Here is a 24572-nt window from a genome sequence, read left to right as displayed (position 1 = left end):
AACCTTTGTGTCAAGCACTATTATGTCTTATAGTAGAGGAATTAAGCTAATAATTGCAAGTGAAACTCAGTGGCATTCACAAGAATTAATCATTTAAAAACAGACATCTTCCCAGGGTTATTTCTAAGTACTGAGGTAAGGATGATGCAGTGTTGGTATGGAAGGTTGTCCTCAAATTTCCACCATTGACTCCCACTATATGCCTTGATGATGACTATTCTTTTCACAACATCACTCTCCTCTTGCTATATCATTCCACGCCAGCATTTTAGGTAGCAAAATTCCTTCCAATATTTGAGCCTTACAAGGCCTACCTCTTCTTACCTTGGGTGACTTTCCTTTGCTGCTTCCGTGTTATTTTGGGAGAGGGAAGTCTGTGGCACAGCAGCCATTCTGGGAACCAGAGGTAAAGTGGGGCACTTGCCACATTTACCTAACAGATACATAGAAAGAGTAAAGAGATGCTTGGCAATGCTTAATTATTTTTCTCTCTTCTTCGAAGCTCTCATTCTCCACAGTGGAAAGACTCTTCATCTACACTGAAGGATGAAGGGGAAAAAATCTTATATTAGAGATAACAACATCAAGTTAGGTGCCCAAATATGGGCTTATGATAACAGGGGAGGAGAAGACACTTCAGGGGAAAAAAAATCAGCTCAAATCTTGTTATATCATAATATCAGAAATGCTTATATTTTATACTGAAATGAACATCTAAAATTAAATTTTAAATTATTCTGGAGAATTCCTGAATCCCTGAGAATGTCTCTGCAGAACCCCAGGAGGACCTGTACTTTGATTAAAAAACTGACTTAGGAGAATTTAAAGGAAAATCTAACCTAAACAAGAATACACCTCCCCCCCCCCAAAATGTGCCTGTAGCCTTTATCGTTATAATTTTTGTGCCCAAGCATTTGGTTGAGAAGCTTATTAAATTTCCTTAGTATCTGAGAGTCAATATCTGACTCAGCAAAAAGGGACAAAGAACCAAGATGAAAAGAGCAGTAAACTTGCACATATGAGACCTTGGCTGGGTGCTGTGAAGCTGGGGAGGGTAATCCCTTTCTGGCCTCTGTTTTCTCCCCAGGAAAACGAAGGATGGGACATTTGCTATTCAGTCTTTCTTCTAACTCTAAGCCCTAGCAAACTGCATTTAGGTGCAAACTTGACACTAAGTGGGGGGGGGGGGGAGGGGGACCCCTGATATATGGGAGGTGGAAGGAAGGGTGAGGACAGACCACCAGTGCCAGGGGCTGTGTGAGGACCTGCCGGAGACAGCGCACACTTAGTGTGTCAAATGGGGCCCAGTAGTAGTGCCATGGCTTTCAGGGGTTGGTGGAGTGCTAATGTCACAGTTTTGGCTGCAACTAAACCCAGTCAAAGTCCACTCGTCTGAGTTTCACTTTTCCGGGGATTACAGCTGGTAGGAGGTGAAAATGCTATTCTGATTGCAATCCATTTTCAGGGTGGGCCTCCAGGACCCGGCTGTCCCTTGAGCTTGGGTGAAGTGGCACAAATCCCCCTTCACCCTAAGCCAGGGGTACCCGAGGCCACCTCCATGCCGTCTGGCTGTCCCTCAGTTCTCCCTCCGGTCAGCACCCCAGGACCCTGACCTGCCTTTGGACACCTGCACGTGGATGAAGGGTACACCTGAGACCAACTGAGAAGACCCAGCAGCCCCCAGTCTCACCCTGAAGGAGAAAAGAGACACGTGAGTGGCTTGCTGCGTCCCTGGCCAGGATGGCCAGGGGAAGTTGGGGAAGTCGACTAAGATGAGGAAATGGGATATGTGGACAGTCAGCGCCCACAGCGAAATTCTGCCGCTTGCCTTAATACCTTTCACTTGCATCTGACACTCATACCCAACTCCGTGCTTTTCAAAGTCCTGCTGTAGTTTATGTGATACTGCTGTGCCGCAGGCCGGGTGAGGGCACTAGATTAAACTCAGAACAGCAGGATCACGTTATTAACTTGTGCGTGATATTGTGCTTGTGTCTCTGGGCCTCACTTGTCTGTTGTGGCGATGATACAGCTGAACAAATGTTAGGAATGAGTATCTCCATCAGAGAGGAGAGAATGGAGAAGTTCAAGAAAATAGAGTGAGATTCTCAAGGTCATAGAAGTAAACACAAAGTCACTTTGTCTCCTAGAATTCTTATTTTACCTTGCTTTCCTTCTATAAAAATGTGTAACATATCATCAGTTATATCTATTTTTAAAACTTATATAGATATATAAACTTCAAACTTTGTGGACTGAATAAATTCATTCTCACCAGTTAATTACTGTAATTACTTGGCGTTTTGCGAATTTAACATTTGAGGTCTTTTACTGAAAAAAACAAACCAAAACAACAACAAAAAAACCCTCTAAAGACCCAAATATGTAGTAATTTGTCATTTTCTTTGGTGTGAATTTTAATAGTGCACACATAGGTCGCAGAATTCGGAATTGTCACTCACCAAATTCCTCAACACAAACCGCCACTTATCACTCATTTATCATTGCAGCTTAATACTTATACTTTATCCAGAAAATTAAATGAAACATAGGCTTTTAAGAATTCGATGATACATACACAAATTAGACCACATCTCTTGGGAATACCAAAGTTTACCATATTTAGTAGCAATGGCAATTTCAAAAGATTCCTGGCCTATGTTCGAATGGTAAAATTGAGATGTAAAAAACCTTGTAATAAAAATGTTTTAATTTAGGGGCGCCTGGGTGGCACAGTCGGTTAAGCGTCCGACTTCAGCCAGGTCACGATCTCGCGGTCCGGGAGTTCGAGCCCTGCGTCGGGCTCTGGGCTGATGGCTCAGAGCCTGGAGCCTGTTTCCGATTCTGTGTCTCCCTCTCTCTCTGCCCTTCGCCCGTTCATGCTCTGTCTCTCTCTGTCCCAAAAATAAATAAACGTTGGAAAAAAAAAATTTAAAAAATGTTTTAATTTAAAGTTTGCAGTGTAAGTCCATGTATTTATATACAAAAAATCTGCCAGAGATTTTCCGCATACTGACAGCAGATGGTCCATGACAGTGTTTTCCCTCGGCACTGTTGACATTTTAAGTTGGATAATTCTTTCCTGTGAATTGTATGGTGTTTAGCAGCTCATCGGGTGCCCCCTTCCCCCAGTTGTGACCACCAAAAATTTCTGCAGACATTGCCAAAGACTCTCTAAGGGCAAGATTGTTACCTTTCCCATTCAGAACCCTGGTCTAAGGCAGTCATTCTCTCCATTTATACTCGCTCATGAATTTCTCTCTGAGCACCATTGAAGGTTAAGACACATTTTCACCATTCTCTTCAAAAGTCTCAGGGGCATCAGGGTGTCTCAGTCAGTTAAGCATCTGACTTCAGCTCCGGTCAGGATCTCATGGTTCGTGATTTCCAGACCTGTGTTGGGCTCTGTGCTGACAGCTGGGAGTCTGGAGCCTGCTGGGGATTCTGTGTCTCCCTCTCTCTCTACCCCTCCCCCACTCACGGTCTGTCTCTCCCTCTCTCTCAGAAATAAACGTTAAAATTTTTTTGAAAGCTTCATTAATTTGGGCAGTTTTTTTCTGGTTGCATTTGTAGGTTTCCCCCCTGCTTTAACGTGAAAGGCCTAAAGGAACACAAATCTATAAACTGATTTGTAGCAAGTGCGGGTCCTTCTCAGTTCACATGACTGAGCCATGGTGCTTAGCATGAACTTGACAGGTTTTATTTGCTCTTTCTTGGCGGAACAAAATGTATCTGCTTTTCACAAGAGGGGGCACAGGCAATCTCCTTCATTCAGAGGGGAAGTGACTGATAATGTTTCAAGCAGCTGAGCAACAGATGGTCTATGCTGTCTTCTAACACCTGGCCCCATTTTCATATTGATACTTGAGTGCTCTTTTAGATCTTCATGTTGTGACTGGGCTTGTATCAGTTTCCCTAAAGGTATTTACATTTTTTTAATGTTTATTTATTTTTGAGAGAGATAGAGACAGAGTGTGATCAGGGGAGGGGCAGAGAGAGAGAAAGAGAGAAAGAGAGAGACAGAGACACAGAATTTGAAGCAGGCTCCAGGCTCTGAGTTGTCAGCACAGAGCCCACAGCGGGGCTTGAAGTCACAAGCCCGAAGAGCATGTTCTGGGCCAGAGTCTGACACTTTACTGACTGAGCCAGCCAGGCACCCCCTCCCTAAAGATGTTTTAGATGAAAGTGTGCATCATTTTAAACAACGAGCAGTCATAATAAAGTATAAATCATCTCCGGAAACACTTGGTTTATAATCTCTATTTGAGTGAATGTTGCTTTCCCTGCCCTGTAGAATCTTAACTGGCATTAAGAGAAAGAGAAGCAATACCTGGTTTATGGTTGCTCCTAAGCAGGTTCTTCCAGTTTGGTGTGAAGCAATAAGATATTTGATGTATCAGATGGAATGAGTCTTATGCTGCTTTCACTCTGAATTTTTCAGTTTTCAGAACTAAAGCTAGCCTTCTATTTTTGTCCTAGTAATTTTAAAGCTTTTTAGTTGGTGGAAGTATTTTTATAATGCTGGTACAATGGGCATGTTGGGTTCGCCAACCTCTGCAGTTGCACTATTTCTTATACTTATTCCTGTGTATTTCAAGATGACACTGAAAGATGACACCCATTTAGGGTGGTTTCCTTGGTGGTCTCCTTCTGTAGCCCTATTTCCACCACTCTGTCCTTCATTTTCCAAAGCGTGTCCTGCCCCTGGGTTCTCCCAAGGCACTAGCAATGGCTTCCTGGCTGCAGAGTGAGGATGCGGAGCCCAAATGTCCATCGATGGATGAATGGATAAAGAAGATGTGGTATATATATATACAGTGGAGTATTACTTGGTAATCAAAAAGAATGAAATCTTGCCATTTGAAACTACGTGGATGGAACTGGAGGGTATTATGCTAAGTGAAATTAGTCACTCAGAGAAAGACAAAAATCATATAACTTCACTCATATGAGGACTTTAAGAGACAAAACAGGTGAACATAAGGGAAGGGAAACAAAAATAATATAAAAACAGGGAGGGGAACAAAACATAAAAGACTCATAAATATGGAGAAGAAACTGAGGGTTGCTGGAGGGGTGGTGGGAGGGCGGATGGACTAAATGGGTAAGGGGCATTAAGGAATCTACTCCTGAAATCATTGCTTCACTATATGCTAACTAATTTGGATGTAAATTTTAAAAAATTAAAATTAAAATTAAAAAAAATTTCTACATGCTCAGAATAAATGGACGTTAGGAGATTTTTTAAAACATGGAAATATTATTGTCCCTTTAGCTCAGGAGGGCTTTTCATTTCAATCAGAAATCTTCCCTCAGGCCTAAAAAAATTGATTAAAGTACCCCACCTGACATAAGGGGTCAGAAATGAACGGTAACTGCAGAGAAATGGTGTCAAGTCCGTTTCCTTGTTTGATTGTGGAGGGGTTGATGTTGATTCCTTGTTGTGACTGTGTAATTATTGGAAACCACAGAGTGAGTTTGCTCCATGACAGTGTACTCATATTTTTCTCTTGTGTTTGCTCCAGGGAGAATGGTGGATTTTCCAGGATACAGTCTGTCTGGTGTGGTTGCCTCTTTCTTCTTCGTACTGTTCACCATGAGGCAGCCAGGTACAATGAATGCCCTTCTTCCTTTTACTGTATTCCCAAATGTCCCAGCGATACAGTCAACATGCAGAGTTCCAAGTCAAAAGGGCTAGGACAATATTAGGACTGGGGATCCAGGAACCAAAGCATCTATGTTCCAAAAAGGGTCCTCCACTTCCAGCTGTGCTATCTTTGGGAAGTTACTTGAGTACCTTCTCCCTTAGTTTCCTTGTCTCTATGATAAGAATAACAGTATATCTGTGTCTTATAGGCTAGGACAGACTTTAGGATTAAATGAGGCTTCACATAAAATACTACCAGGAACACATTAAGATATTCATCCACCTTCCTGCTTCCATGCAAGACAGCACTTTGGAGACAAGACAATCGACTGCTTCTTAGCATAAATTAAACAGCATGAAAATACTTGGAAACAAGAAATAGAAGAGATTTCCAAGAAATGGATTTTGAAATCTCAGTAGCTGAATTGTATCTTTAAAAAAGATTATGGGGGCGCCTGTGTGGCTCAGTCGGTTAAGCATCCAACTTCAGCTCAGGTCACGATCTCGCGGTCCGTGAGTTCGAGCCCCGCATCGGGCTCTGTGCTGACCGCTCAGAGCCTGGAGCCTGCTTTGGATTCTGTGTCTCCCTCTCTCTCTGACCCTCCCCTGTTCATGCTCTGTCTCTCCCTGTCTCAAAAATAAAATAAACATTAAAAAAATAAAAAAATAAAAAAGATTATGAAAATTAGGTGTCAGAGGGAAATGTCAGAGGCCCAAGGAAAATGCAGCATGCAGAAGTGGAAAACATATTAGACAGGGCACCAGAAGGCACAGGCACCAGACTGATTGCTGCCAGAAACTATGTGATGTGATGTGGGGATGCCCTGCCCTCTGTGTAATGCAATTTCTTAACCTGTAAAAGATGTCAATTAGATGGAATGAGTTCAGATCTAGCTTCATATTTGGATTCCATAAATGAAGAACGCAAGCACATCTCCATTCAGTTCTATAGTGATTTTTGACTTGATATTGATCAGCAAGTGAGAGAGTTGAAGCTCCTTTTTAGGATGATTGGATGTGGCAGAGAAAGTGAAAATGGCCCCAGAGCATTTTAGGATAAGAAAGAATATAATAACATGACTTATGAGATTATTAAACTTAGTAACAAATAGAATTATTAAATATCTCTTCAATTTGTAGATAACAACAAAGAGGTCAAACATGACTCAAAATTTGATTAAAAGGCTCAGACTCTCTAGACAAAACACTGCCCTTACTCCACCACAAAATGCGCTTGAAAAAACTGAATTGTACATACATAGCTCCAGTAACTGGAATCTTGCCTACTCCAGACCAAAAATTGTTTAAAGTTAAAAAATAATCCCAGTTCCTTACCTAGGACCAGAGAAATCCTGAAAAGCTGAAAAATCTAATGAATGAATTTATTACCTAAATTTTAGGAAAAATGATTATGAAAGCAGTCATTAACAGTATAGAGTAAAATCACTTACTATAAAATATAAAATAAATCACTGACAATGTTCCCGATGTGAAAAATCAATTTATACATTAACTTATTTGAGAATAAAACAACCCAGAAATTGTAGCTTTAGTATCTTAAAGGAGAAGAACTTGAGATTCCAAATCTCAAATCTCACTGGATATAATGGCTTCGCCCCCAAAATCACACAGCTGGTGACAGATATAGTACTGACACTCAATTTTTTTCAACTGCATGTTCTCCTCAATACACAAAATTGTCTTTTTAACAGCAAAATGTGCAAATATCATGCTAGATTTCTTTAAAACACTGAAAATAAAACCCTTCCTTCTCCAGGTGCCTCCATTTTGATAGGTTGGACATCCCAAAGCAAGCATATTAATCTTCCAACTGACATTTCCCAATTCCTCTTTTTCACTCTGTTTTGTAGATAGCTGGAGAGTGATTGGTCCTGCGCATCCTATACTGGCTAGGATTGGGGAAGATGCTCTACTCACCTGTCAAATCCTTCCCAAGAGGGCCATGATGCCCACAAAGATGACATGGTACCGCTCAGATCCCAACGCAGTTGTGTTTGCACAGTGGGATGGAGCTGATGTGACTGAGATGCAAATGGAGGAGTACAGAGAAAGGGTAGAGTGGATAAAGGATGATGTTCCTGAGGGAAGTGTGACTCTGAAGATAAACAACATTCGACCATCTGATAATGGGCAATACTGGTGCTGCTTCCAAGAGAAGAACTATTATGAAGAAACAAGCTTGTTGCTTGAAGTAGCAGGTGAATATCTTGGAAAAGACAGAGTCTTGGAAGGAGAGCTTTATTAACTTGTGGTAAGCTTATTGCCAGTTGAAGAATTACCTTCTAATCATCAAGGCAATTCCTAATGCCCAGCCCTCTTCATTTGAAGAGGAATGACTTCATTCGAAGGCAGATAGTTCTGAAGTCTTCAAAGCAAGCTCACCTAAAACAGTCTTCTCAAATTTAACTTACACAGTTTTGACTATTCTTGACAATGGAATGGCAATCTGTGACATCCGGTCATTAACAGTTTTTTCTGAGCCACAGATTTGTGGTATATCAGGCCAATGTGTTAGGGTAAGTCAATCACTGAGTGAGTCTAGCTGATTGCCCAGCAGTCATATCTCAATGGAATGGGTTGTTCTCTACCCGACCTCCAATATGCAGTAAATTAAATGTGAAAATTGTGTTTCATTGTGGAATGCCCCCCAGTTAGAAAACTAGTGCTGAGAACAAAGTGGTTAAGAACTTTGTGCTTTTATGGAGACTACCAAATATTAGTGTTCAATGAATTGAGGACTTGCAGACGCATTTGGACATACCCACTGTGATGCTCTTGTATTAGCAAAGTGAGAAACAGTTGAGATAAAGGGGATGATTGACCAAACGATTTGTGCTAGGGAAAAAAACACGCATCTGAAAAGTAAATAATCATATGGTTCCCTGACAGGAATAACTCCCTCATATGCTAATGAGAAAATCAGGCAAATCCACTTATCTTCTCAGGGAAATAGTTCTCTGGAGATGTTACCATCTCTGACTCACACTAAAAATGTTCCCTAACACTGTTTTTTCTTAATACCTACAACTACGATCATTATTTTTATGTTCTAGGTGATTGAAGATGGATGAAAGAGCATATGTATTTCTGAGATGTGAAGAGAGGGAGGCAGCTGTTCACTATCAGGAACCTTTGAAAATAAGCCACACAAAAAAAAAAAAAAAAAGAAAAAAAAAAAGAAAATAAGCCACACATTTCCTAGGGCTCTAGGTGAAGGGAGTGAGTCTCTTTCCCCCAGCAAGTGATAGAGTCAGAATTATCATCTATGGGGACCCCTTTGTTTGGGTTTGAGAGTGATGTTGGATAAAGAAAGAATTTCATGATTACATATAACTGGGATTTCTCAAAAACATTTTCCCATTTACTGGAAGGAAGATTTAGAAACAAGAGCTCCTCATGGGGCATCCCATTCTACATGTGCAGGTTATCTACTTGCTCCCCAAGGAGCAAGAATAGTCCCCATGTAGATGATTTCTGGCTTTATATTTATTAAACATTCTAATTAATCAGAGTCAAGGTATCATCTAAAATGTCGGACAGAGTTTGTGGCATTGGGAAGCTCAATGAATAAATTATAACACATCTTTGCTGGCAGTACTAGTGACATAAGCAAAATGTCGTTATGTCCCTTTCTCTATTCTCCTCTGTCTGGATCTGAAGAAAAATACGTATGCTAAAGTTTATACATCCAGACTGGAGAACAAAGTGAATATGAACTCCAGTTTGAATGCGAAGAAGATTTTGGGCTACTTCTTGCTCCCCAGACCTATGAACTCTTGCCCCCTCCCTATAAGCCATGTCACTGGGATCTCACTTTCTATGATTTGTGCCTCCCTGGGTTCCAGGCCTCAGGGCTGTGTCTTCCTTCCACAGGTGTGGGATCTTCCCCTTACATCCACATGGAGGGACCTGTAGAAAGTGGAGTCCAGCTTGTGTGCACTGCAAAAGGCTGGTTCCCAGAGCCCCAGGTCTATTGGGAAGATGCCACAGGAAAGAAGTTGCTGTCTGTCTCTGAGCATTCCATCCAAGATGAGAACGGCCTGTTCTATGTGGAAGCCACTCTTGTGGTGAGGAATGCCTCTTTGGAGACCGTGTCCTGCTTCATCCACAACCCTATCCTCAATGAGGAGAAGAGCTCAGTCATCTCCATTCCAGGTCAGAGCTCTGCCTCTAGTACTAATGTGCTCAGATTAACAAGAAAGGTTCAAGGGACTGTTCCTTAGCACTGAATATTCTTTTTATCAAGGAAAATATCTAAAATTTAAAAATATGTATTAAAAGGTATAAACTATTAATGGTTGGAATTTTGATTGAATATTTTGATTGAATAGCTATTGTGAATGATATTCCAGTTATTTTCAAGTTCTACCTTTTCTTTTTGAATTAATTTTCTTTACTCACAAGTATGCATCACATGACAAAGAAAATAAAACTATATTCTTTCAATTAAAATGTTTTCCTATGCCACATTGTGCCAATTACTTCTGGAAACCTATCCTGTGATGATTATCAGAGATGGAGACAACTATTTACATAATAGCATCTTATCTATAACCTTATTTATAAATAGCAACAAAAACAGCAAAAAAGGCACAATACAACAGTGGAGTGTTGTGTTTTATGTTATTATAAATTATAGTATTGATGCAAAATGATATTTTCAAATGATTTTAATGGTTGAAAAATCCTCATGATGGACTATTAATGATGAAGATTATACCTATCTACCTACTTACGTATCTATCTATCTATAAACATTTACAATCATGTGAAGAATAATGGCTTTTAAATAACTTAAAACAGCACTAAGACTTTGGGACACTTTCTTATATTTAGATATTAAGATATAGTTATTCTTACTCCTATAAATGGATATGTGAAAGAATTTAAAGTAAACATTACATGTGAATTTTTTTGTCTTTTTTAAAATGTTTATTTATTTTTGAGAATGAGAGACAGAGTGTGAGCAGGGGAGGGGCAGAGAGAGAGGGAGACACAGAATCCAAAGCAGGCTCCAGGCTCTGAGCTGTCAGCACAGAGCCTGACGTAGGCCTCGAACCCACAAACTGTGAGATCATAACCTGAGCTGAAGTCAGCCCCTTAACCGACTGAGCCACCCAGGGGCCCCCACATGTGAATGTTAAAAGGAGCTGAATATATATATTACATGCTTTATATATATAAATGCTTTATATATATGTTTAATCTATCAGTTTGGAATTTGAGGTAATAATTGTGTATGCCCATATATTTTTATACTTTCCATGCACTTATAAGAAGAATATGTATTATTTTTATAAGATATTAAATTTCAATATGTTAAATATCAGGAAAAACAAACAATTTTTTGTGTGTGTGCAAAAAAAAAAAGGAAACACAGCTGGATCACAAAATGATCTATGGGAAAGAATATTTTTCTGCATTTAATTTCTTTTTTATAAATTCAGCTTTTCAATTCAAAGTAGAACTTTTTTCTTTTCTTTTCCTTTTCTTTTCTTTTCTTTTTTTCTTTTCTTTTAATAGTTTTTCTCCTTTCCTTAGATCAAATTCTTTAATATATTATTTTCATTCTTTTTACAGAGAAACTCCAGAATGAGCTAGGTAAGTAGACATTGGATGCACAAATGTAGAAAAGACTTTGCCTCCCCAGAGGAAAGTGGTAATCCCTGGACAAAGCCAGCAGGATCTACCATGACAGCTCGTGATCCAGATGAGAAACTGAGGCACGACTTTACCAAGTATCAAGTTCAGTAACTACCAAAGGTGACTAGCCAAATGTAGGCCTCCACAGCCTCCTTCAAGCACCATTGCACAGTGTAACCTTTGACTTTAAGTGTTCACAGGGACCCCAGTGAGCTTCAGATAGACACCCGTAAGGGACACAGACATAATCTCTGCTCTATTTGACTGGAGGAAAGGGTGGTGTCCTTAGACACATTCCTTTGTGTCTAAGGAATGGTATAGGACAGGTGGTGGGGCTCTGGAGGTCCTTTTAAAATATTTTAGTGTGAAGGGGCAGTGTCATGGTAACTGGAAGTCACTACCCATCACCTTAACCCTCTGGCCTGCTATGGTTTCTGCACCTTCTCCTTACCCCAGTGGTTGGGAGCCTCATCACTATTGGATGGGAGCCATTACTTTCCCAGATCAGGCTGGAACAATGTGCTGGGTCAATCAATCATTTCCTGTTTTTCTGTTTCTTTTTTTCACTTAGTAGTTGGACTGCAGTATTATTATTTTACTGTACCTAAGATAAAGATAAATGGTTTAAAAAGTAACCAACTGATATTTGAGTCTCTTTCAGTTTTTCCTTTACTTCCTTACCATCTTCCTCCTTTCTGTGATGTCTTCTCCCAAACCATGATAACCAGCCTGCTCCCTGCCCAGATGCATATGACCTTGTATCACTTATTTTCTCCATCAATATCCTGCTCTCTCTCAAATCACCAGTTACAGGAATGTATGTATGTGTGTGTGTGTGTGTGTGTGTGCGCGCGCCTATGTGCACATTAGATGAGCTTAAGCATACTTTTCAGTCCATGTAGGAATTTTTGAGGAAAATCATGGTGGCAAACACACCTCAATCTCTGCCAGAGTCTAGTGTGACACTTTCGACCCTATCGAGCCATAAAGATAAAGGGAAGGGCCTTGGGAAGGTCAAAGGTAATGCCACAATCTGAGAAGAACTTCACCCCTGTGAGTCTTACCTTCTAAGTTAGATCCCTTTCTGCCTGGGTGGTATCTGCTTATGAGCAGTCAGAAACCTTAACCAACAAAAATTGTTAGTTACAGATCAGAAAGTCAAGCCAGTGTTTGGGGCAGGTTGGCATATGTCTCTCTCTGTCCCCCAGGAAGACTTTAGGTAAAGAGTCACTCCTCCAAGTTATCTGAATCTATTTGACACGTCCATTGCAGACCCAGCACACAAAATGCAATCTGATGTTGTGCTGTTCCTAGTTGTGCTGACCTTCTGGGACCACAGTAAAACATGAAGAAAATATGGAGCTCCCCTGGCTTCCTGTCAGGTGGGGATTACAGGGCTGCACCTCCAGGAGCTTTGAGGGTTGGTGATCATTGGTCTCTATTTTCCTCATCTTCAGAATGAACGTGTTAAATTTAATCTCTAATGTAGTGTCAGGCCCTAAGAGTCTGGATATGATATGATATAATTAACTTAATATTATATAATATCAATATATATATATATATATATTTCACTTAATTGAATATGCTGATTGAAAGAGGATTACATGACATATGATGGGATTATCAGGTTTTAAGGAATTGGTGTATTATGCAGTAAACTGCACTCTCCAGAGAATATTTAATTTTCAGTGAATATTCAGAGGGCATTTCAGTAACATACATACAATACTACCACATAAAACAAAACAACATATGTCATCACAAATTGTGTGGAAGGGTATGGACAAAACTATATAGAGAAAGGGAATTATGTAGAGCTTCTCACAAGGAACTTGTATTCTAGTAGAATCTCAATTATTAACAGATTGCACTACATGATTTTTTTCCTGCACTTTAAACTTTATTTTTTACTTGGATATTGGAAAAACAGGAGTTTCATATATGTATGATACACCTACTCATATGGGTAATAGAGATAAGGAAATCGTCTGTTTTATTAAGCAATTTACTGTAAAATACATGGATAGAGAAAGAGCAGCAGACTAATCCCTAGTTCATTTTTTCTGACTCCTACTTTTCCCTTAAGATTTTAAAAGATATATATGCAACGGAGATAATATTATTTTAGATAAAATTGAAGGATAAAGCAAACAAAATGCTGGAAATAATTGGGAGCCAAATTTTAGCTAGAATAGAAAGGAATAATCTGAAAATTAGGATTGTGTTGACAGTTTCCTTTCTAAAGAAGTACCTGGCAGATTTTGGCTAATTACATAATGAGGACATTTTTGCCATTGACTCCCATCCAGACAATATACGAATTTATGCCTGTATTTCTATTATAAATGATCACAACCTATGTGAAAACATTTTTACCACTTGATAGAAAAGGTTGACTCTCAATTTAGAACAAAGCAAAACTGGCATGGTCAGAGCCTGATGAACTGGAAGTGTAACATAGCTTGGGTCCGGGAAAGCCACCAGAGAATATCTCCCATTTTCACAATGGGAGGATTAGGACTCTTTTGTGTATTTGTTGTTGTTTTATGTTTTGTATTTTAACAACCTCCCCAATTCTTGATCTTATAATGCTTCGCAAAATAATCTGATGACATTGAACCTGATGTGTGTTTAGAATTCCACATATGTGGGACCTCAGGGAACTAAAATATAATGCCTTATAAGGTGTTATAAAAATCAAACCAGGGGAAGGTTTCTTGATATTTCATTACTAAAAATCCACGTGACACTCATTCTTATCCCTTCTCATTATCAAAACAGAAAGAATGGTTACGGTGCCCTTGAGTCTCACGGTCTGCATGCCTCCACTCACATTGTTTGATCATCCAAGAGGTTTATATAGATTTTTGTGTATAACTCCAGAACAATCTTATTATTTTGATAGTGATATACTTATTTTACAGTTTAAGAAACTGAGGCATACACAGATTGAGTAGTTTAAAGAGGTCATATAGATGTGAAGTGATAAAATACTAATTTTATTCTAGAAGTAGTAATTGCAAAATTATTTTATTGGGGTGTAATCTGAATAAAATTATAAGTAAGGGCAGGTGTGAGTTCCATTAGTAGTTCTTTTTTTTTTCAGACTGACACACATCATGGGATGGTTCTACCTTGGACAGGGACAACCTCTATCCTGATTCCACCAAACTTCCCCCTCTCTAAAGGATGACCTTGTGCCTCACAGCTTCCCTGGGATGCCCATGGGTTCTAAACACCACTGGAGATGTTCTTACTGATGGCACTATTTGTTTCATTTTGTTTCTTTCATTGTGTTTTGTCTGCTGTATTTCATAGCTTCCTTAAAAGTGATTGGACCTTCCCAGCCCATCCTTGTCAGAGTGGGAGAAGACATACAACTAACCTGTTGTCTGTCCCCCAAGACTAATGCACAAAGCATGGAGGTGAGGTGGCTCCAATCACACCATTATCCTGCTGTTTATGTGTATGCGGATGGGGAACATGTGACTGAAGAGCAGATGACAGAATATAGAGGGAGGACAGCCTTGGTGAGTGATGCCATCAATGAGGGGAGACTGACCCTGCAGATACACAACGCCACAACGTCAGATAACGGGCAGTACTGGTGCCGTTTTGAAAAAGATGGTGTCTACCAGGAGGCGAGTTTGGATCTGAAGATAGTAGGTAAGGATTCCAGATGTTTTGGTTTCAACCTCTGTTCCTACTGCTTTAACATGCTAGTTCCTGGAAATTTCCCTGGTACCTGAAGTTTTCTGAATGACCATTCATTTGTCAAATTTATATTGAACACTCTGATGCACAGGAACTGTAGTACATACTTATAAGTTCACAAACTCAAATGAACCAGATTTAATTCTCTGGGTATAAAATCTGTGCACTTACCAGGATCTCCATAGAATGACCACATGTTTACTAAAACTGGAGAATTTTACTCCATAACTTTACACAAAACTAATTATTTCACAGAGTATTATTAAAATTCTGGAAAATGTGTAGTTACTAGGAAGTATAACTGTGCGAAGATTAAACTAGATCCACATATCAGTTAAAATAATAAGTATCAACAGAATTGGCAGGATGGAAGAGGAAAGACAAAATCACTCCCTGAATGATAATTTCCCACTGCTTATATTATGAGTTAGAATTGATTTTTCAAGGTTAGCAAATGCCATTGAAGACACAGGTCAACATCTTAGATAAGTGATTTGTTTCTCTCATTGATTTTGTGTCTCCGTTCATAAACATATTCATGACATATCCATAGGGGCACACGTTGAGAAGTTAAATGGACTCCATCATTTTCTGCCACTGGACACACATATTTCTCAAATCTTGATCTTTAAGAATATTCTCTTAATCATTTTCTTTTATCCTGTCCATGAGATTTGTGTCATGGTCAAACTTATTTTGTTCACAGATACAGAAAAGATTGGATTTATTTTATTTTATTTTTTTAAATTTTTTTTTCCAACGTTTATTTATTTTTGGGACAGAGAGAGACAGAGCATGAACGGGGGAGGGGCAGAGAGAGAGGGAGACACAGAATCGGAAACAGGCTCCAGGCTCCGAGCCATCAGCCCAGAGCCTGACGCGGGGCTCGAACTCACGGACCGCGAGATCGTGACCTGGCTGAAGTCGGACACTTAACCGACTGCGCCACCCAGGCGCCCCTAGAAAAGATTGGATTTAAAATTTATTGTTCCTCTGACTCTCTCTGAGGATTGAATTTAGGAAGACAAAAAATAAAAAAACAAAACAATAAACCACTCCAGCCAATGTCATCTCTCAGTGGAATATAATTCCACTATAAGCTTTGTTCTCTTCCCAAACCTTTGACTTGCCAAGCTCTTTCCTCTCAGTGAAGTTACTGGCCATATAACCACTTGGCAGATACTTGAGGTTTTGTTCCTTGATCTTTATTCCCCAGGTCTAGGTTCTTCCCCGCTGATTACCATAATAGGACAGAAGGATGGAGAAATAGAGTTGATGTGCAGTTCAGAAGGGTGGTTCCCACAGCCCCATGTGCAGTGGAAGGACATGGAAGCAAAGATAATACCATCATTTTCAGAGGTTCTGACTCAAGGAAGTCATGGGCTTTTCCATGTGAAGACATCTCTATTGGTCACAAACAGCTTTATTGTGAATGTAACCTGCTCCATTAGCAACCCCCTTCTTGGTGAGGAGAAAATGGCAACTTTTTCTCTCTCAGGTTGGTGACTCCATGTGTTCCTCTCAACTGTGGAAAATAAATGTGAAGACAAATGCAGACTTACTTATTTTATTGCTCTACCATATTTTAATTTTTATTTTATTCTCTCTGGTAAAGTCTCCACTATCTCTTGCAAAACTGGTCTTCAGGACACCTGGAGTTCCTATCGATATCCCTTGACTAAAGTCCTAAGGTTATATTGTTGTGTATACACTAACTTTTAAGAATTGACTCTACTGTTACTCTAAGGACAAAGTCTTTTCTTCTGATGTAAAAACAATATCACTCTTGGTGTTCTTTTTTTCTTTATTGCGGATTATCTTCAGAATTAGAAACTAGTTTTCCTTAACATCATCTTCATGCCTGTGGATTAAATAATTTTATCCTTTTGTTACCCTCATTACTCCAACGATGGTGATATAATTGGAAAAGAGAAGGGAAAGAAATGTGTGTGTGTGTGTGTGTGTGTGTGTGTGTGTGTGTGTGTATTTCTGACAGGAGCAAACAATAAAGCTAGCATAAACTTTGGGTCTCTCCTCAGCTTCTGCAGAGCAGGGAGGAACTGACCAGCTATCTCCTTGAGAGACCCACTTCTCATCCTCCTTTCTAGCCCAGGAGTTGTTCAGATAAAAAGAACAATCTTTGAATTTTCCCAGGTTCATGACTTAATGAGCTTATGGGTTTTCCATTTTAGAGTCCATGATGACTTTTTCATGGAAGACAGTGCTTATTTGTGGATTGCTTCTTGCTGCAGCTGTAGGCCTGGTCATGAGGAAGAGCTATAAAAAAGGTAAGTCAGGTAAATAGAAATGGTATGGAGCATACTTCGTAATGGGAACCTTGCTGTGCACTTTCCCTAGCCTCTCTTTTCAGCAACCGCATAGGGGAGGCTTTCAGTGAACATTCAGTAATTAATGAAACATAAGGTCCATGGTTTTACATTCATGTAATGGAGGATTGGTGTTGACTGATATCAGAGTTTACAGTGATAAAAGTAGCAAAAGAATTAAAAGACAATAATTGGATCCCACTAGGAACATTCCCAAGTGATCTAGTTAAGGAGAGGATGAAAAAAGTAGCATAGTCATCTATGCTTTCAAGACTGATAGCTGAGACTTGACTGAGGTTCTGTTGGCATGAACATTTCACTAAGATCTTTAAAAATATGGTGACTCACTTATTGGTGGTTCTTGTTCTGTGGATAAAGGGCCCTTATGTGTTGACATAGAGATTGTTTTTTGTGCCCTATAAAGTTTCTTCACTTCAAATTTCTTATGTCACTGTAACTTTGGTTTGCCTGTTTGGATGTTAATGTAATGAAATTTATATTTTAAAATACTCTCCACATTGATTATTATCATAATGGATTTTCTTTCTCTATAATGAACATGACATTGGATCCAAATAGAGCTCACCCAGAATGATACTTTCTGAGGAGAACAAGCATGTGACCCCTGAACACTCATGCAGCCATACATCCTATGGAGATTTGACAACTTGCTCAATGTGCCAAGCCAGGAGGGGCTCATGTGAGGGAAGTGGTACTGTGAGGTGGAGGTTGGGGACAAGACAGTATGGGTCTCAGGTGTTGTCAAGGATAATGTAGCAAGGGAGTCATCCCTGTGTTACCTGAGAATGTGTTCAGGCAATGAGTCACTATAGAAACCAGTACGGGGCCATTACCTTTCTTCCAAGCGTCCTCTCCATGGCTCCAGGATGGGTCAGAATCTCCCTTGAAGAGCCTCTGGATACCTTTACTTTTATAATATGACCAACAAGTGCTCTATCTACACTTTTCCCCAAGTTTTCTTCTCTGAAACTACACTCCTTCTTCATTTTCATTCTTTGATCCTTTAATGTGGGTTCTCCTGACATCTTTCCTGCACCCATGAAATTTTGCAACATCTCCAAGGGAAATAACAACCTTGGATTCTGGAAACAAGGATTATATTCTAAGTCCCAGCTCTTCTCCTTTTACCAGCTGCTTGAAAGGTTTCACACCATCGTCAAGCTACCAAATCAAGATGCTTTAATGTCAGTCTGGCTTCAAATCTGATCTGGAGACTGATCCTTCAGAGAACTATCCTCTCCCAAGCTGTCTGATATCCTGCCACTCATCACAACCTGATATGTGATGACCAAAGATTCTTAGAAAATCCAACGGGAAATGCAATTAGGCCTATAGGAGGAAATGCAAGGAATTATTATTTGATACGTTTCTTTACGAAGGTGACAATTTTCCAAGTGGGGCTAAGTAAATGAAAAATACTGCTGAAAAGAGTAAGAGAAAATACAGCTAAATGGAAAGAGAAAAATATGATAACTGAGATATAATCTTGAATATCATATGAAATGTGGAATTCCTGTTCCAGACTTTTTCAAAAAGTTAATAGAGAACTTGGAGTGAAAAAATTTTTCAGAAATTCTAGTCCAAGACAAATGCCATATGATTTAATTTATATGTGGAATCCAAAAGCAAAACAAATGAATAAATAAACAAAAAGCAGAATCAGATCTATGAATACAGAGAACAAACTGATGGTTACCATAGAGAAGGGGTAGCGGTATGAGCAAAATGGGTGAAGGGGAGTGGGAGACATAGGTTTGCAGTTACGGAATGAATAAGTACAAAAATTAAAGGTACACCATAGGAAATACAGTCAATAATACTACAATAGTATTGTATGGTGACATATGGTGAGCATAGCATAATATACAGACTTGTTGAATCACCATGTTGTAAACCTGAAATTAATGTAACATTGTGTGTCAACTTTCCTCAAATAAAAAAAATTTAAGTAAAAGAAATTCTAGTCCAAGAAAAAAATTAATTTCTTTTCATTGTATCTATATGAGATGATAGATGTTAACCAAACCTAGTGTGGTAAACATTTCCACAATATATACAAAATGAATCATCATGCCGTGGACCTTACTCTTATATAGTGATATATGTCAATTATTTAACAATAAAAGGAAAAAAAGAGAAAAAATCATTGTGTCATGTATATGAAGATATCAGTTTTATTTTTAGAGTAAAAAAAGTGCACAATTAAAATTTATAATTCCAAGATAAATATACATAAGTGATAAATGCAACACATAGCAAAATTTTTTTAAAGTCATAATGAATTAAAGAAGAGAAGCTACATGTGGAAGAGGAGAGACTCTGGAAAAGGGAAGACTTGGAAAAAGTCTTAAAGTCTTCTGAAGTGACAATGAGGAATGCCTACTAATGGCACTCTGCTGTTTTTTAGGATGACAGCCATCACAGTAATCACTGTCCTTTGAAAATCATTCATTTGTTGCATCCTGGAGAGTCTCTTTAGGCTCATAGTATTTTTTTTCTCTTTTTTTTTTTTTTTTAAGTCATACATTTATGTTTGAAACTATGTATTATTCTCCCACTGGTATTTACACATTTATATTACTTAGTTTTAAATTTTTCAGTTGTGAAATACACATAACACAAAACTTATTCTTTTAGCCATTTTAAAGTATACAATTCAGTGGTATTTATGCCTTCATAATTTTGTGCAGCCATCTTCAGCATCCAGTTCTAGAATATTGTTCCAGAAGAAAACTCTATAACGATTAAGCAGTCACTATCCATATTCTCCTCTCCCCAGCCTTTGGAAACCACTAATCTCACTAATCTACTTTCTGTCCCTATGAATTTGCCTATACTAGATATTTCATATAAATGGAATTGTAAAATATATGGATTTTGTTTTTAGTGTCTGGCTTTTTTTTTTTTTTTTTTTTTTTTTTTTTTTTTTTTTTTTACTTAGCATAGTGTTTTTAAGGTTCATCCATGTTGTAGCATGTACCAGTACTTCATTCCTTTTTTCTGTTAAAAAATTTTATTTTTTTAAGAGCTGTTTTAGTTTTACTACAAAATTGAGTGGAAAATTCAGAGCATTCTCATATCCCTCCTCTCTTTCCTCACAATTTCCTCTACTATTAATACCTTGCACTGGTGTAGTACATTTGTTACAACAGATGAATTGATATTGATGCATTATTTCCAACTACAGTTCATAGGTAGGGTTCACATCAGGGTTCACTTTTTGTGGTGTACATTCTGTAGGGTTTGGCCAATGACTTACCATTTTTGGTACATTAATATACCCTGATATACTCTATATTTTGAATACAAACTTATTAGTAGATATGTTAGTTTTGCCTTAAAATATTTTTAATGTTACTCTATTTTGATCTAATATAATTTAAAATGTTTTGTCTAATAAAGTCTGAAAGTTAACTATCCCTTTATTTATTTATTTTTTGTCTTCCTTCCTGATCAGTCTTTTTGCTTGTTAGTTTTATGTACTTGTGCCAGCCCTATATATAAACATATAGGTTTTCCCTAGGAAGGTCTCAAGAAAATGTGTTTTTTATCAGTCACATTCTTTCACTATGTATTAAGAAACCTGTTTTTCTTTAGCTCACCAAATTGGGGATTAATTTATTTTCTCAGTTCCAATGCCACTTGGGAAAATCATGGGGAAGGAGAATGATTGGTGGCTTGACTAAAACACCCCAATCATTGAGCCATCACTGTGGCTGATGGATGGATTGGCCATCAAGGATCCTGTTCCCTGACACTCCTGATGCATAGGTAGCTGGTCGTAGTCATGAAAAGCATGGGGACTCTCAGAAGAGATGTACAGATTGGATGGATCTCAATTTAAAGGAGAGGACTAGAGGAAACCAGAGACTTTCAGTTCCATTAGGGCAGTGATTGTGTGTGTGTGTGTGTGTGTGTGTGTGTGTCCTCACAAAAAGTGACATATATTAGTTGATCAATAAACATTTATGAAATAGAGGAATAGATTCATAAACAGGATATTTATAAGATATTTTATCTGTATAATGCACTGCGGTCAGCTGTAGAGATAAAGTGATTAGTAAGGCTCATTCCTGCCCTAAGATATTTTTTTTTTCAACGTTTATTTATTTTTGGGACAGAGAGAGACAGAGCATGAACGGGGGAGGGGCAGAGAGAGAGGGAGACACAGAATCGGAAACAGGCTCCAGGCTCTGAGCCATCAGCCCAGAGCCTGACGCGGGGCTCGAACTCACGGACCGCGAGATCGTGACCTGGCTGAAGTCGGACGCTCAACCGACTGCGCCACCCAGGCGCCCCTAGATATTTTTTTTTTTCTAGTAAGGTGTCTCTTTGTTTTTTGAATGTCTTATCATTCCTTTCTAGGCTCTATTCAGAATGGGATTGCCAGAGTGGTCCAGCAATAAATAATTAATTGATGGAGTCAGATGGTGAATTCAAGGTCACTACTTTGTCAGGAACTATGGGCTACTTGGAGATCCTTCATTGCTCATTGATTTACTCATAGCAGAAATGAGGATATGATGGAGGATGCTACCCCTCACATTTCTACAATTGTGATCCCAGCAGAAAATTAGCCTTCATATTTTCTTTCATTGCCACCTCTAGCCTATGTTCTTTAAGATCTAAGCTTAGAAGGACAAAACCCATTAAAATGAGTGGAGGAATAGGGGCGCCTGGCTGGCTCAGTGGTGAAGCATATGACTCTTAATCTCAGAGTCCTGACTTCATTAGAGCTTACTTAACACCACCACCACCACAATGAAAACAACATTTCAGAGGCAGGGAGCTGCCCCCCAGGTCCACAGTGGGTCTGCCTGTCTGCCCAGCCTCTGCTGCAGGCATGGGAGTGCAGGAGGAGACCATCTCCCCTGGAGGTGGGTGAACCTTGTCCAAGCATGGTCAGACATATGTGGTGCACTACCCAATGATACTTGAAGATGGAAAAAAATTGTATTCTTCCCAGGATAGAAACAATCCCTTGACATTTATGTTAGGCATGTAGGAGGTGATGCGAGGTTGGGAAGAAAGGATTGCCCAGGTGAGTGTGGGTCAGAGAGTAAAATTGTCTCCCTAGACTACTTCTACAGTGTGGTGCCACGGGGAACCCAGGCATCATCCCACCAAATGCTACTGTCCTCTTTTGCATGGAGCTTCTGAAACTGGAATGACAGGAATGACAGGGCCTCCTCCCCATTCTTAGATGTGTCATGGAGGGATCCAGTGCCTCCAGAAGCACATGTGAATCATATGGAGCTTTTTCTGACATTCCACAACACTCTGTATAAACATGACCCTGACTGAATATGTTCTGGCACCCAGCTCTTTGCTCTTTCCCTTTCTTCCCCTAAGTGTGTTGAACTAAACTATATGCCATAAATGTCGTTACTCATTTTATTTAGTTTTTGCTTTTGGGGTGAAGGTTCAGTTTCAGTCTTTTGGATCTAAGTTTCCATGTAAGTATTAGTCAAGTATTAACAGCACAGGTAATGGGTTAACTTTAGAATAGGAATTGGTGTGGGTTGGGTGGGGGAGAATGCAAGAATCTTTATTTTATTATTTTGGATGAAATTTTTATCTGTCATATATTAAACATTCTTGCTGCTGCACTGCTAAGTCATAGCAGATTTGAGGTGTTATTGAGGGCCTGCTCTCCAAGTTGAGACATGTCCTTGGGTCAAATTAAAAGTCCTACCTAAAACTAAAGTGGGGAGTGGGAGATCCTTGCCTCCAATATACCATGCCAGTCTCCCGTTAAACCCTGTGCCTTTTTGTTTGTTTGTTTGGTTTTGGTTTTTTAAATACAATTTATTGTCAAGTTGGCTTACATATAACACCCAGTGCTCATCCCAACAAGTGTTCTCCTCAATGCCCATCACCCATTGCCCCCTCTCTCCCATCCCCCATCCACTCTCAGTTTGTTATCTGTATTCAAGAGTCTCTTGTGATTTGCCTCCCTCCCTCTCAGTTTGTTTGTAATTAATTTTTTCCCCTTCCCTTCCCCCATGGTCTTCTGTTAAGTTTCTCAAGATCCACATATGAGTGAAAACATATGATATCTGTCCTTCTCTGACTGATTTATCTCACTTAGCATAATACCTTCCAGTTCCATCCATGTTGCTGCAAATGGCATGATTTCATTCTTTCTCATTGCCAAGTAGTATTCCATTGTATATATAAACCACATCTTCTTCATTCATTCATCATTCATCCATTCATCAGCTGATGGACATTTAGGCTCTTTCCATAACTTGGCTATTGTTGAATGCACTGCTATAAACATTCGGGTACATGTGGCCCTATGCATCAGCACTCCTGTATCCCTTGGGTAAATTCCTAGCAGCGCTATTGCTGGGCCATAGGCAGATCATTCTCACTGAGTTGCTGGACACTACAGGTATCTGTGCCCAGGCTAGGAGGGACCTCTGAAACCTTCTTTGTGGCCTGGCTTATTATTACTATTTTTTTTCCATCCTGTGGTTTTTCTAATGGATATTCAGGACTTTTGTAATTTCATAGCTATCCAAGCTCTACTTCCCCAATTGTAAGAACTTTAATCAAAAGTTTAAAATGAAAGGACACCTGGGTGGCCCAGTTGGCTGAGTGTCTGACTCTTGATTTTGGCTCAGGTCACCATGCTTCATGAGATTGAGCCCTGTGTCAGGCTCTGTGTTGATGACATGGAACCTGCTTGGGATGTTCTCTCTCCATCTCTCCTTGGCCCTCCCCCACTCTCTCTCTCTCAAAATAAACATTTTATTAAAAATTTTTTAACATTTTTATTTATTTTTGAGAGAGAGAGACAGAGTGCAAGCGGAGGAGGAGCAGAGAGAGAGGGAGACACACAATCCAAAGCAGGTTCCAGGCTCCAAGCTGTCAGCACAGAACCCCACACAGGGATCAAACCCACAAACCATGAGATCATGACCTGAGCCAAAGTCAGATGCCTAACCGATGGAGCCACTCAGGCATCCCAGTAAACATTTTTTTTAAGTTTAAAGTGATGGGGCGTCTGGGTGGCTCAGTCAGTTAATTAGGTATCTGACTTCGACTCAGGTCATGATCTCATGGTCCGTCCATGGATTTGAGCCCCGTGTCGGGCTCTGTGCTAACAGCTGAGAGCCTGGAGATTGCTTTGGATTCTGTGTCTCCCTCTCTCTCTGCCCCTCCCCTGTTTGCCCCTCCCCCCCTCAAAA

At 39.4% G+C, this 24572-nt stretch overlaps 1 protein-coding gene and 1 pseudogene across 2 annotated transcripts; both read left to right on the top strand.

The window, feature by feature from the left end:
- Nucleotides 1-1413: 1413 nt before the first annotated feature.
- BTNL2 (butyrophilin like 2) lies at nucleotides 1414-20797 on the top strand. Of its 2 annotated transcripts, XM_086706515.1 has the most exons (9): nucleotides 1414-1711; nucleotides 5526-5609; nucleotides 7519-7866; nucleotides 9542-9823; nucleotides 11249-11269; nucleotides 14633-14980; nucleotides 16245-16526; nucleotides 17221-17316; nucleotides 18508-20797. In XM_086706515.1, exons 2-9 carry the CDS (start codon nucleotides 5531-5533, stop codon nucleotides 18513-18515), a joined length of 1464 nt encoding a protein of 487 aa, XP_086562641.1. In that variant the 5' UTR covers nucleotides 1414-1711; nucleotides 5526-5530; the 3' UTR covers nucleotides 18516-20797. The 2 variants fall into 2 exon arrangements, with proteins under 2 accessions (XP_086562641.1, XP_086562642.1); XM_086706516.1 differs by lacking the exons at nucleotides 17221-17316; nucleotides 18508-20797 and having other exon boundaries at nucleotides 16245-16534.
- A 922-nt stretch (nucleotides 20798-21719) lies between these two features.
- Nucleotides 21720-22881, top strand: LOC147580872 (peptidyl-prolyl cis-trans isomerase FKBP1A-like; annotated as a pseudogene).
- Nucleotides 22882-24572: the final 1691 nt, after the last annotated feature.

This window comes from Puma concolor, chromosome B2, assembly GCF_028749965.1.
Source record: "Puma concolor isolate L17-30 chromosome B2, mPumCon1.1.hap2, whole genome shotgun sequence".
NCBI lineage: Eukaryota > Metazoa > Chordata > Mammalia > Carnivora > Felidae > Puma > Puma concolor.
Note: the sequence above shows the minus strand (reverse complement) of the source record. Positions and strands in the feature narration are given on the sequence as shown.